Genomic DNA, 13,561 nt, shown 5'->3' on the forward strand with positions numbered 1-13,561 from the left:
TTGGGGAATAAATATAAATAGATAATATGTGGCATGTTTTAAATCAAGAATAATACAATTAACTTGCATCCATTTAGTAACTTTTTTAAATGGACGTTAAAATATCGATAACTAAAAGGACTCTCTAGGTAGTAATGTCAAATGTGAAGTAATGTCAAAATGAAACATTTTAATCTGTGAGGTGATTTGTTGAATATCATTCGTTCACCTGTCCTTTGTGATTTCGTTAAATTTTGTTATCCTTTCCTAAAATATTGATCGACCAGTTTAAAAATTACTGTGTATCTTCAATAAATTTCCAAGGTAAAGTGTTATTTTACTACATTATGTTTCGTGATAACTGTTTCAGACGCTATTTTTAAAATACCAGGGTCGGAAAATGGCGTCCAATTTTCGCCGTGGTGTTTATAAATTTTTTGGTTTTGTTTTAGATGCCTAACATAAAACTGCAGTCTTCGGATAGCGAAATCTTTACTGTTGATGTTGAGATCGCAAAATGCTCAGTAACAATCAAAACTATGTTGGAGGATTTAGGGATGGAAGATGACGAAGAGGAGGTAGTACCATTACCCAACGTGAACTCCGCTATACTAAAGAAAGTAATTCAATGGGCAACTTACCACAAAGACGATCCGCCACTACCAGAAGATGATGAGAATAAAGAAAAGCGAACAGACGATATCTCATCTTGGGATGCAGACTTTTTAAAAGTTGATCAAGGCACTCTGTTTGAATTAATTTTAGCTGCCAACTACTTAGATATAAAAGGCTTACTTGATGTTACTTGCAAAACCGTAGCCAATATGATTAAGGGTAAAACTCCAGAAGAAATTCGCAAGACTTTCAATATCAAAAATGACTTCACCGCAGCTGAGGAAGATCAAGTCCGTAAGGAGAATGAATGGTGTGAGGAGAAGTAACTTAACAGCCTTAGTATTATAATTTCATTCTTTAGATTTAATTGGTATATAAAAGTATGTTGTAATTACTGTAAGTTAATCACTATTTAATTTTCATTGCAACTAAGTAAAAAATTTCAGGTCTTTACACACAAGCTAAAATTTAAGTGAAATAGAAAATCTGTATTAGCCGCTACATATTCTAACATGCTTGATAAATTTATTACTAGGAAATAATTCCAATTGTAAACCTATGACAATTGCTTTTATTTGTACAGAATAAATTTCATGAAATATCTGTGATTTTTTATTGTAACAATTAGACCCGATTGTGATGATGTTTCAGATATACAAAAATTAAAAGTAGCCTTTGATAAACTTGCTAAGCCTAGTTTTATTACATCACCAAATTTATAAAATTACCAAAATAAAATACCTTATAATGAATGTGTAGTTGTGAGTGGGAGAACCTGAGAGAAAAGTGTTTAGGCATGCTCAAGCGTTTCCACTACATACTCGGCATGATGAAGTGAATACAATGTTTTTTCATTCATTAACATTTTTAATCAAGTTGTCCAACACAAAAATTTTAGGTAGCTACCCTTTTGTTGATAACCAGATAAAGACTGAGCTAACTACTAAAAAATAGATATTAAACTAAAAAGATTGTACATTCACAGCTCTACTTGGACTAAGTTCTGAAGTTAATAACAGGCAACAGGCTCTCCCAGTTTCATAATTAGCCTGTTGGAGAAAGGCGTTAAATTACAGTAGGTACTGAGTATGCACCTCTGCCTACTACTTTAAGGTATAACTGTCGTGATCGTCATACATGTTAATGGGCACACTTACTAGGTAAAATATATAATTTATTGAACTAGCATTGGTTTGTACCGTTTGTACGACAATGACCCGACAATATCTATTGATTTTACTATTACCAACGCCACCTATCGTAACTGTTAAGCACCTAACTGTTGAAATGGTAGGTAGAGGCAGATAGATAACCAAACGGTAACTATTTTTTTTTTGTGTAGGCCAACGATCCTAACATTTATTTTTTCATTCCTAAAAATATGTGCCTAAATGTTACAATGACATCATTATAAGTTACAGTACCTAAATAGGAATAAGCAGTAGGTATAATTAATAAGTACCCATATTAAGTAATATTTTATTAAATTAAATAAAAACATGGTTTAATCTGTAAATATCTATTCTATATATAATCTCATCTAAAATATTCTTAATGTACACATTATCGTGGAATGTAAAATATTACAAGTATCATGTAAGTGTACTATTTAATGGTAGGTACCTACTAATGGATAAGAGGGTAGTTTCTATACTATACTACGATACGTGTCTTCTACAGAGGTAAACCTGTCGAGAGCAAATAAATTGTCGACACAACAAAGAATAGGACTGTTAAACCGCCCGAGAAATGATCCACAAGACGCAGCACCGATCAGAACTCCAATAATGAAACCAATACCAATTAACATAATTAAAATCGCTCGGCCCTTATCCTGACGTACGAAAATCTCTTTACATAGGCACACGAAGTCATATACAGACCTGAAAAAATAGACAAAACCTTTATTCATTATTATGCTATCATATCATATGAGCCACTGCTGAACATAGGCCTCCTCCAAACTTTCAGATCGGCCAGTCGGAAAGTATCTACATCCAGGAGCATCTTGCAACCATTATAATGTTGTCTATTCACTCTGTGGATGGTGGATCACGAGTCATTGCCATGTACCGGGGTAGGTACCAGCAAGTGCATTAGCTGCGTAGGACGCCTTGCCATGTTGATTTGATATGCAGGTTAAACTTGCATTGATACCTGTATAGTGAAATAAATAGTACCTGCTTAATTATTAGTAGAATATATTAGATACCAACCTACAGCATCTGGTGTTATCGCACAGCAGTTTGTCGGTTTCGTCCAACAGCCTTGCCAATTGCTGTTGCGCTAGAGTTATCACTGGACATTTTTTGTGGAGGATATTGGCGATTTCTCCCTCAGGATCTAAGTCACAACTACATCTTGGGGAATCATTACTGTCTATTCTTCCATCGCTTCGCAGATCGCTTCGTGGTGACACATCTGCCGCTTCAAAGGTGGCGTTTTCGCCATCATAATCATTCGAGCCCCTCCTATTCTTTTTGAACGTTTTTCTAGAATACTTATAAAAGTTCTGCACTTGATAATTGTCTGTAGACATGAAAGCAAAATCAGTAAATTTTGTTATTGTCAGTTTGACTTCAGACTTCGGTTATTGGCAAAGGTGTTAAAGTATTTTTGAGCGACTTCAAAATATTCATTGTCATTTTGAATGGTGTAGTCTTATATGGTATCATAGACGTCTGTATACAAAAAAGGTGTATCGCAAAATCATTGTAGTTTCTGCCTACACGCACGCACGCAGTAAATAGGTGTAGGCGCAGTAACCACATTTATAGGTGAGTAGATAGTACATAAAATTAGGTTTTGAGATACACATAAATATGACCTTAAATATTATATACTCTTGTTAGGAAATCTCGGACGATACAAGTGACACTTTAAATTCAAACTATTTTACTTCGGGACAAGTACAAAGCGAAAAATGGTTATTAAATGACTACTGTAGGTACATAATACCTACTTAACCTAGGTATGTACCTATATACATATATTCGCAGGCGTAATACGATTTAGGTGGAGGAAAATCATTAATTTCAGTTATTTACTTTTACGTGCCGCCTACATGTAAACCATTCATTCAATTTTATTAGTCATTCAAATTCTTAAAAAATAATCACCAAATAGCAAATCCTTTGTTTATGGTGCATTTACAAACACATTGTTAAATTAGCGTTCGATATGCACTTCGTTTAATTACTAGATAATGGCTGGTTAATCAGATATTGCCTTATTACAATCAGTCACAAAGGCGCGCAGTTACTTACGTTTTACTACTACTTTACCGTCTTTGTGGATAATGTCTACAAAAAAATAAAAGAAAAAAAGTAATAATAACAATTATTTATTTGTATAATTATTCTACAAACTAATTTTTTTAATCACGATGAGCCCACCTGGCTCATGAACACGAATATTGCCCCTTTGCCCACATCACCTGATTTACATTAAAATAACAATCGTATAAAATTTAATTGCAACAACAAGAAGATAAACGCACAGAATATTATCAACCTATATAAAATTATTATATTAAGTCAACTTTACATCTTATTATTTCTCACGTCAAACTCACAAAAGAAAAAATGGGTTCCGGTAGAGGAAATTAAAACACATCGCATAATCAATTTTCACTATTTCTTGAGCAGTTTCGGCTCCGTTCATGTTGAATTATTTAAATATCTACCTATAGACTGTTTCGCCACTACTTTATTGTTCTAAACTAGACGGATCATTCTTTAAATGCATCGAAATCTGTTTAAACTAACAGTACCATTAGCAGAGGTGACACCGGTCCTAAGTCACTCAAAGAAATTGAACTAGGTAATTAATTGTTTATCAGGTGCTGGAATGTACGAGCAACACTCTTTATAATCCTAGCTACCTAAGTATCAGTTCATAAATAACTTATAAAAATATATTGTAATTTTACTATGGCCCTGAATTGCTGAGGGTTAGTCTCCGAAAGACTGGTGCATCCATTTCTTGGAGTATTCGTAGACTACAAAGAGGGCAGCTGTCGCTGGTATTGTTCGCACTAGGGTAGGTTTGAGTCCGTTGTATAGCGCCAGAACACCTGGAAATACAGAAAATACAAGCATTAATGAACACATACAGAAGAGTTGTATAGCTTGTATTCAATTATGGGTAATATCTATAGTTGCAACTTGAAAGTGCAATAATATTACCCGTAATGCAAGTTCCGTATAAAGGCCCAGGCTTTCGTTTCTATTGATGATGTGGAAATAATTTAAATAATTTATTTATGATGATGAATTAATTTAATTTTAATTGTAAACTTATAATAAATTGGTCAAAAACATCTTTACAATCAGCATCGACTTATTACAGGTAAGTCACTTAAAAATTTTTGTTGATGCGTTTTCTGTGACATGTTGAAGTTTTTGTATCCTTTTCTGTAACATACGTAGTAACGTAGTTGTGATTTTATCAACTGAACTGACGTAATAGATAGGCTCGTCTACCGGATGTTCCCGATTAAAAGGGTCATTGGTCTTTATCTCTCGTGAAATGATTTAATTATTATGAAACTTAAATCAAACTTATGTTTCTTTGCCAACCCCTGAGACCAGGAGTACTACAGTGTTGCACAAGGAACCCATAAAGTGCCTAGGGTTAGAGTAGTAGCCTAAAAGGCAACTAATACGAAAGAGAACACATTTTTATGTAGCTAGAAAAAAGTAAGCCATGTGTTATCCAGAATGGTCTGGAAAAACACTACTACTACTACTACTTTTAATAGTTTTTTATCCCAAGAACACGGGTAAAGCCACTGGCACAAGCTATAGCTACACGACCACAATACAAGTGATTAGCGTTCAATGAATTACATTTCTTATCTCTTCCTCCGCTGACGAGGTCAAAGTGAATGACGAGATACAACATTAATTATTGCGCGTCTAGCGTTATCTCAACGGTTATCAGTCGCCTTAATCTACAGTGTTTTCGTTTTAAGTATAAAAGAACTAATTGTTCTACTTTTACTTGTTAATTGAGACCTACACCTAGGTACTGTAAATCACGACGTATACGCGCTTAAAAACATATCAACAGCCTAATAGTGGTCACTGCTAACTGATCAAACTGATAATTAGAAATTAAAAGTTCTGGTTTCCTCACAATGTTTTCCTTCACCGTTAGTCAGTGGTGTACCTACTCTTTATCGTTAGTATATGCTTGGAAAGTTAAATCACGACGTCTACGCGCTTAAAAACATATCAACAGCCTAATAGTGGTCACTGCTAACTGATCAAACTGATAATTAGAAATTAAAAGTTCTGGTTTCCTCACAATGTTTTCCTTCACCGTTAGTCAGTGGTGTACCTACTCTTTATCGTTAGTATATGCTTGGAAAGTTAAATCACGACGTATACGCGCTTAAAAACATATCAACAGCCTAATAGTAGTCACTGCTAACTGATCAAACTGATAATTAGAAATTAAAAGTTCTGGTTTCCTCACAATGTTTTCCTTCACCGTTAGTCAGTGGTGTACCTACTCTTCATCGTTAGTATATGCTTGGAAAGTTAAATCACGACGTATACGCGCTTAAAAACATATCAACAGCCTAATAGTAGTCACTGCTAACTGATCAAACTGATAATTAGAAATTAAAAGTTCTGGTTTCCTCACAATGTTTTCCTTCACCGTTAGTCAGTGGTGTACCTACTCTTCATCGTTAGTATATGCTTGGAAAGTACATAACTCGGAAAAAGTCATATTGTTACTCTGCCGTTGGTAGGTTTCGAACCCCACCACGACATTTTGTCCTACATCATCCTGAACTAAACTAACTATCGTTGTAAATGTACTTAACCGCAAAATATTTTCATTTCAGATATACATACGCGATAAACGACAATATCAGAATATACGCAGTAGTTTTGGACGTACGTATATCACAAATAAGTACAGCAAACATTTATACAACAAAAGATATCGAAGACAAGCAAATCTTTGTAAATAAACTAGAGATAGTGTAACTACGTACCTTCTTTCTGTACAATTTCATATCCGACGGTCAAAAACTTTTGACTTTTGTTAGATATTTGTATTCTTGACTTGATAACGTCTGAGGGGAATATTACAGTCCACAGGACGAGCCCACCCACTGCGCCGGCTATCATCGTTCTTACGAATCCTATGTCGTCTTTACTCTGGCCTGGTTTCTTTAATAACTCTCTAGTGCCTGTAACATTTAATACACAATTTTAGCGAAATCATCAAAGATGGTTACTATTAACAATTTCGTATTTAATGTTATTTAATCCAAAAAAAACATTAATTTTCATACGTGAATGGTCTAGGTGTAAGCCAGACAAAATGATTATACCTTCATATCCTCCAAAGAAGAAGAAGTATCCTGGCATTTCTCTCATAATGGTTGGCACGAGACCACGGAAGAGGCCTTGAACACCATACTGTCTGAATATCTGCTGTGTAAGCTGCAGCGGTGATATCTTCACCTGTCGAGGAAATACCACAATAAACATTACTTTGCTATAAAATAATAATAATACATTTTGAAGGTTGCAATCAAAACATAGCATAAATAAGATAAAGTACTGATAAGATGCTCACACATGAACATTAGATTAAATAACAAACAAATGAGTATTATAACATGACTTTGATTTGGGGAAATTATTGTAGTAGGCATGAGATATGTTAAGATTTTTACATCAGTTTTAACATCATATAGGATCTAAAACTGTATAGGATTCAAGTTTATCAATATATCCTATACAATTTTAGATGAACTAGATAGTTAATTGAAGCAATAATACTTATTTGAAAGGGCAACTAACTACATGTATGCATTAATTCAGAGAGCTAGGACAAATGGAATACCCAAAAGAATCATCGTACAACTGTTTGTGAAGACTGCACATTAACTTCCCGCAGCGCTTGAAGCTGGCACTTGATCAATTCTGTGGGGCATAGTGTGAATGAAGAAAAGAAGGCTGCTAGGAAACCAGCTGACGCATTACCCAGGGCCGACAACTCCTCCACTTTCTAAAACCAAAACAATTTATGAAATTCTATTTGTTTTGCACACTTTAAAGTACTTACATATATGATAACCTCATTAATTTATTTGATGAAATGATAAAGATAAGGACAGTTAAATAACATACATCTTAATATTACATATAGAGTCACCTTTGCCACTTAAAAAATTGATACACAATCATGAGTAACTATAAAAATATGTTGCACTGGATGAATATGGCTTTCTGTACAGAGATGTGGCAATCTGTGTTATAGGGAGTTTCAAATTGGATACCAATACAAACATAGACTAGTTACAGTCTATCAAATAGAGAACTCACAAATTATTAATCACAGTGGTAAAACAATAATGTTATTTAACATACCTCAACTCCACTAAGCCGACAAACAAACTTTTGGCAGTAACCATAAGCAGCAAATAGTACTGAGTTTTCTGCAACATTAGCCATGATCGCAGGAGTAGTGCCTGCGTACAGTCCTCGGAACACTCCGTCATTACGTAGAGTCTGTTTCAGACAATCATACATTCCTTTGTAGAGGTGTGGAAAAGTTTGCATCTTTACTTTAACAGTGTCAAGTGGTTGTCCCACATAGACTACAGCTACCCCACCTACCAAACAAAATAGTAAATAAATAAAATTTAAGTGTTTTCAAACTATAAAGGTTAAATACACTATTTTTTCTTGCTTACCTAAAGAACCACCTGTGAAATCAATAATCCCATTTTTTAAGTTCCCTGCAGAACCTGATGAATGAGCCATGATGATATTGTTCTTCTCTTCCTTTTTCTATATCTGTCATAAAATAATAAATTTGTTATTGTAAAATGTTACTTATAATTACATCATCCACTGAGTTATTTTACTAAGTACCATTTTGTACATTCAAATTTCTATTATAATATGCATATAATTAAGACACAACATCTCACATATTTATCTAAAAAAGTATGTATAAAATATTTATTTTGCCTTGAAATCAATCTTCAACTGTGAACAGTGGTTAGTTTGAACCTATCTAGCATCGAAACATTAGAGTAGGTACTAAGATTTGCAATCTAACTAATATTAAGTGTTATATTAATAATACTGGTACAAATAAATTGGTAGTTTAATTTAAAAATGGGTATTTATTTAGTTAGGTAAGTGTGATAAACTGATAACACAAATCAATTATTTCATTTTGTTAATTTAAATAAAATTATGAAAGTTAGCTAAGACTTACAATCTCAAGACTTATATTCCTCTCTGGTTAAGTTTATTCAAACGTACAATTTATTAATTTAACTTTACACAAATATTATCGCGATCGAATTTATGCTTTCCCGGTTTTCTCCGGGCTACACGTGCGAATGACAGAAACTGACTGACAGATTGGATAACTGGTTGACATTTGATTTGAAGTCAAGTTTTGACCATAGCGCATGCATGATCCAGTTTGTAGAGATATTTCTTGTCTATGGATACGTAAATTTTTCATAATCAGTTGCCAGTGTTTACAAAAAGAGCAACATTATTTTTCCAATTTTGTTTCAAAAACATTACTTTCAAAGTGCAAGTTTGCGCAAGCATAAAACAGGTTCATTTTATAGGTACCCAGATATGTTCACTTTTATTGAATGATACGATGACACCACAGAAATATAACAAGTCTAGCACTAGATCAACAGCACGGCAGCTCCACTTTTCGTAATTTTGTTTTTGTTGTTACCTTTAACTTTAATTTCAAATATCCGTTAAATCTTTTTGTTCAACCAGGAATCGAATATGGAATAACAGCAATTTGCAACTCGCAAAAGCGCCGCGCCCCCTGCCCACCGGACAAGGCAGGTCGATGAAGCGGGAAATCGCGTCATTCAATACGTGATAAAATGCACCCTTTGCTGCGATAACACCTACCTACTGAAAACTTAAATTGTAGTCTTATCTTCTCTCAGTCGTACTTAAATTAATTGCAATGTATTTTCGGTTTGCGTCAGCGTCAGAGTAACATGTTAACGGTGACGACGTTAATAATGAAATTTTTATCTTAAAAAAGCATTCCATTTTTTATTTGATTAAATAAGTATACCTACTTACATTTGTCTTATCCAGTAATGCACGGGCTGTGCGTAAAAGTACTACAGCAAAATGAATTCCCGAAAACTGCATTGCGTAAATAAACTTATCTGAGTATTTCAAACAAAGTTTATTATCATTTTTCTTACGTGGTTAATATGCGGTGATTTAGTATTATAATTGCATTGTTGACTTTAAACATTCAGTTTCTATCCTGTAGAAGTGTAAATTCTGTACATTGAAAATAAAATATTAAAAAGTTTTAGTGTTAGAAATTCTAACACTAAAACTTTGAATTCTAACTTAGAATTCTACTAGATAGAGACTGAATCCAAAAATGTTATTAATTTCTTTTTGTCTTTCTGTATGTTCAAGCATCGCGCAAAAACTACCGGGCAGGATTACGATGAAACTTCGTATTATAGGTACTTACATTTAAAATCCTGGACATCAACTGAGTACTTTTTATCCCGAAAATATACAAATAATATGTTTGTCGAATGTTAGGTTATCCGCAATGGACCTTAAGCTTAGGGCTTTGGACTTGAACCGCTCGTGGCACATGGGTGGAGCGGAACGCAGCGGAGCGGATCAACAGAGCTGGGGATCTTATCTTACTAATATAATAAATTCGAATGTTTGTGCGTACATATATGTTTGTTACTACACTTCAAAATGGCCGTAAGGATCGGGATAAAATTTGGAACAGGGGTGGATTACAGTCTGGGATAGGTACACGGGACCGCGGGCGAAACCACTGGCAAAAGCTAGTCAGTTAATAATCATCAAAATATCATTCCCATTCCTAACTGAGAATATCCCTAATCTAAATAAGTTGTGAGTTTGCCCTTTCCAGCTTTAAACTCAAGACCCTGTACTAAGTGGTTATGTCATTTACGATTTTCAGACAAATTAAAATAACTGAACAAATCAGGGTAAATGACCAAAGTAAAAGGATAAGGGTAAGGGATAAAAAAATACAACTATTACTTGCTACTTCAAATTGTTTATTTATAGGTATACATATTTTAGACAATTATGCATTGATATTTGATATGAATATTAAGCAGAAAACATTCTACACACTTCTAGTAAACATATTTTTTAACTTGTTGTAACAAATAATAATCCATTATATTATTAATATTATATGACAACATCACATCTAGAGATCATTATTTGGCACTATTTTGTCTACATTACTAATGAAGACATAGTTGTATGAAGTAAGAAGTAGGTATAATTTAAAAATCAGATCTCATCATTCCTTGTGTCTTTTTATAAAAATTATTGGATTCTCGTTCTTTGTGACTTCCTAAGCTCAGAACTTTCAGTCTCTTCGCCTCTCAGGATTGGCTCTCTGCCTTTGGCTTTTCCTGTGCTCCTAACAAATATGCTTGAATCTCTTTCAAAGTCATGGCTACAGAGACATTCAGAGAATGATCTTATTACTAAAGCTATGTCTAGTTAGAGCCATTGATAGGTAACTTTTACAATAATGCAATCATTCTGTCACTTGATAAGTTTGTTAACATAGAGAAGTTTAAGCATACATCGGACACACATACTTATTGAACTACAATATTATTACACTTAAAACATTCATTCACAATAAAATATTTGTGCCCATTAGACATAGAAAGCATAACATTATTGATGGCTTACAAGTTATATAAATATTGTAAATACAAAGGTATAATCAGAAAATGTATATTTACAGGACATCTAAATAATGTTTGACATCCTGAAGTTCATTCTTTAAAATATTGTACAAAATTATTATCCTACATCATTAAAATTGTAAATAGAATAGGTGTAAATAATATATTCGAAAAATTAATAAGTACAAGAGTTATAAGATAAAATAAAATCATCTCATTTTTATATAACAAGAGTAAATATTAAAATTATTATTGTTTCATCTCTTACAGTATTATCTACCATACACCAAGTGTTGATACAAGATAAGCATTAGTTAGCTAAATATGTTCAAACAATTATTATAACCGCATATTAAGTAAAGCAAGCACCATAAAATTATAACAATATTCGACTTATTTTATGTAACAAAATATACAACAAAAGAATAGTAACAACTACAAGTCTATGAACAAAATCAAGACAAGTAAATAATAAGTTGTGCTGGTTTTTGCAACTTGTTTAACAAAATATCACATACCACTGCGGTTTATATAATGGATATACAAAAATATAAATTAATTTGGTCTTGGTAAATTTAATTTTGGATGTCTAATCGTTCCCGCAGACGAATATATATTTTCAAAATGGGCCTCAATGTTGTGGCTATCATACTCATTAGCACCAAAACAAAGCAGAGAATTGTCAACCACTGTGGATTATCCTTCTTCCACCAGTTTGAGAAGAAGCCCAGCAAAATAGTAGTTATCCCCAAACAGAATGTCAGTAGACCAGCTGATGTATGGATCAATTTAGTATATATTGGGGGCAGGTAATGTTTTAATTTCAAACTATTAAGAGCACCTAAACCTCCCAACATGGTCATCAAGAGGAATATGAATGATGCCAATCCAAATTTACCATGATAGCTGGTAAAGTGATTAGCACCATTAATAAATTTGTTGGTTACAATTATAATGAATCCAGTTAATATTATAGTACCAGCCAAGACTTGAAGAATCCAATGACGAGCGCTCTTTAATCGTATGGGCATCCAGCCTGTTGCAAGATCGCCAGGAGTAAGAGCGTGCATTGCCGATGTCATGAATAACATCCACTGAAACATAATATCATTATTAAAATATTGATCAAGTGCGTACATATTGTTTAAATATCACTAACATAGTAGGTACACTTACCCCAAGTGTCATTAATGTTGGATGGAACGAAAACAGCGTCACATCGTCTTTAAAACAACAATATAAAATGATTCCCAGGAATACCAGACCGCATATATTTGACAAAATATTCAAGTAACTTGGCGAGGTTTCAGGATTTGGAGCCACAAGACGTGATGTTTCAGATTTTCTGTCCGACGGTCCCATTTCTGCCACACTGGTATCTTCTCCACCCAAATCCATAAATAATGTCCAACCACGAAGTGTTTTAAGAAACAATTGCTTTTATATCAAGGAGCCTGATGGAGCTCACTTAATTTGTATGCAAATAAAGTACAACGTGTATATTATTGTGTACCTAACGCAATGTACATAATTGATTTTTATTGATTACTTTACTTTCAGATAACTTCACTATGATGTGCCACAGTAGGGTTGTCAACAGTCAGTCATGTCAAGAAATATTAAAACAATTTGTTGTTTCAATATTTCTTATTGATCAATAAAAAATTAATAAAGATTACATTATGTAACGTTCAAAATGAGCTGTGTTATGAATTTAATCTAATTAGTACCGGTATGTTAAATAATAAGATAATGTAGGCCGTTGCATATTCTGGCTATAAATTAACATAATTAGCGTGACGTCACAGACAACATTCTTCATATTCTTGTAAGGTAGGTTATGGTAGGTTACAGGTCCTACAACTAAAGTTTTTTCTAGGTATTAATAAAAGTGAAATGATTAAATCTGGTTCTAGCAAAATCAAATAATAATTCGCCGAGAACATGGACTTCATGAGTGGCGCGAAAATTGAATTAACATAGACAGATACCTAACTAATTCGTGCATTAATAATGGTTACCTAGGTACCTTCACACGAAGCTAATGAGAATATCTGATATCTTCAAAAGCTACTCCCAGATTCCGACGCGGTTTCATTCACTGCTCGGTTCTTATTGGTTGCAGTGTGATATTTGATATTATACAGCCTCCGTTAATAAATGGACTATCTACAGAAATATTAAAATAAATTACCCGACACAATAATTTTCAAATTC

At 33.5% G+C, this 13,561-nt stretch overlaps 4 protein-coding genes across 4 annotated transcripts; 1 reads left to right on the forward strand and 3 right to left on the reverse strand.

Annotated features, from left to right (window-relative positions):
* Positions 1-134: 134 nt before the first annotated feature.
* LOC118263681 (S-phase kinase-associated protein 1) lies at positions 135-1,197 on the forward strand. The gene is made up of 2 exons (XM_035575799.2): positions 135-303; positions 432-1,197. The coding sequence occupies exon 2, from the start codon at positions 432-434 to the stop codon at positions 918-920; it is 489 nt and encodes a 162-aa protein (XP_035431692.1). The 5' UTR covers positions 135-303; the 3' UTR covers positions 921-1,197.
* An 862-nt stretch (positions 1,198-2,059) lies between these two features.
* LOC118263559 (uncharacterized) lies at positions 2,060-3,346 on the reverse strand. Its single transcript, XM_035575625.2, has 2 exons — positions 2,811-3,346; positions 2,060-2,477 (listed from the first exon to the last, which is right to left on the reverse strand). The coding sequence occupies exons 1-2, from the start codon at positions 3,131-3,133 to the stop codon at positions 2,243-2,245; spliced, it is 558 nt and encodes a 185-aa protein (XP_035431518.2). The 5' UTR covers positions 3,134-3,346; the 3' UTR covers positions 2,060-2,242.
* Positions 3,347-3,921: 575 nt separating this feature from the next.
* On the reverse strand, positions 3,922-9,015 carry LOC118263812 (mitochondrial ornithine transporter 1). Its single transcript, XM_035575999.2, has 7 exons — positions 8,851-9,015; positions 8,318-8,420; positions 7,992-8,236; positions 7,483-7,629; positions 6,947-7,079; positions 6,605-6,802; positions 3,922-4,669 (listed from the first exon to the last, which is right to left on the reverse strand). Exons 2-7 carry the CDS (start codon positions 8,385-8,387, stop codon positions 4,548-4,550), a joined length of 915 nt encoding a protein of 304 aa, XP_035431892.1. The 5' UTR covers positions 8,388-8,420; positions 8,851-9,015; the 3' UTR covers positions 3,922-4,547.
* A 1,654-nt stretch (positions 9,016-10,669) lies between these two features.
* On the reverse strand, positions 10,670-12,928 carry LOC118263623 (transmembrane reductase CYB561D2). The gene is made up of 2 exons (XM_035575719.2): positions 12,521-12,928; positions 10,670-12,438 (listed from the first exon to the last, which is right to left on the reverse strand). The coding sequence occupies exons 1-2, from the start codon at positions 12,740-12,742 to the stop codon at positions 11,920-11,922; spliced, it is 741 nt and encodes a 246-aa protein (XP_035431612.1). The 5' UTR covers positions 12,743-12,928; the 3' UTR covers positions 10,670-11,919.
* Positions 12,929-13,561: the final 633 nt, after the last annotated feature.

The sequence above is a fragment of the Spodoptera frugiperda genome, chromosome 27 (assembly GCF_023101765.2).
Source record: "Spodoptera frugiperda isolate SF20-4 chromosome 27, AGI-APGP_CSIRO_Sfru_2.0, whole genome shotgun sequence".
In the NCBI taxonomy this organism is placed as follows: domain Eukaryota; kingdom Metazoa; phylum Arthropoda; class Insecta; order Lepidoptera; family Noctuidae; genus Spodoptera; species Spodoptera frugiperda.

Coding starts and splice junctions, on each gene's coding strand:
- LOC118263559 (XM_035575625.2), bottom strand. CDS start 3,133: ATGTCTACAGACAATTATCAAGTGCAGAACTTTTATAAGTATTCTAGA. Junction 2,478..2,810: donor GATAACACCAGATGCTGTAG/GTTGGTATCTAA, acceptor CTATTTTTTCAG/GTCTGTATATGACTTCGTGT.
- LOC118263812 (XM_035575999.2), bottom strand. CDS start 8,387: ATGGCTCATTCATCAGGTTCTGCAGGGAACTTAAAAAATGGGATTATT. Junction 8,237..8,317: donor TTTCACAGGTGGTTCTTTAG/GTAAGCAAGAAA, acceptor TTTGTTTGGTAG/GTGGGGTAGCTGTAGTCTAT. Junction 6,803..6,946: donor CTTCTTTGGAGGATATGAAG/GTATAATCATTT, acceptor TAAATGTTACAG/GCACTAGAGAGTTATTAAAG.
- LOC118263623 (XM_035575719.2), bottom strand. CDS start 12,742: ATGGATTTGGGTGGAGAAGATACCAGTGTGGCAGAAATGGGACCGTCG. Junction 12,439..12,520: donor CAACATTAATGACACTTGGG/GTAAGTGTACCT, acceptor ATTATGTTTCAG/TGGATGTTATTCATGACATC.
- LOC118263681 (XM_035575799.2), top strand. CDS start 432: ATGCCTAACATAAAACTGCAGTCTTCGGATAGCGAAATCTTTACTGTT.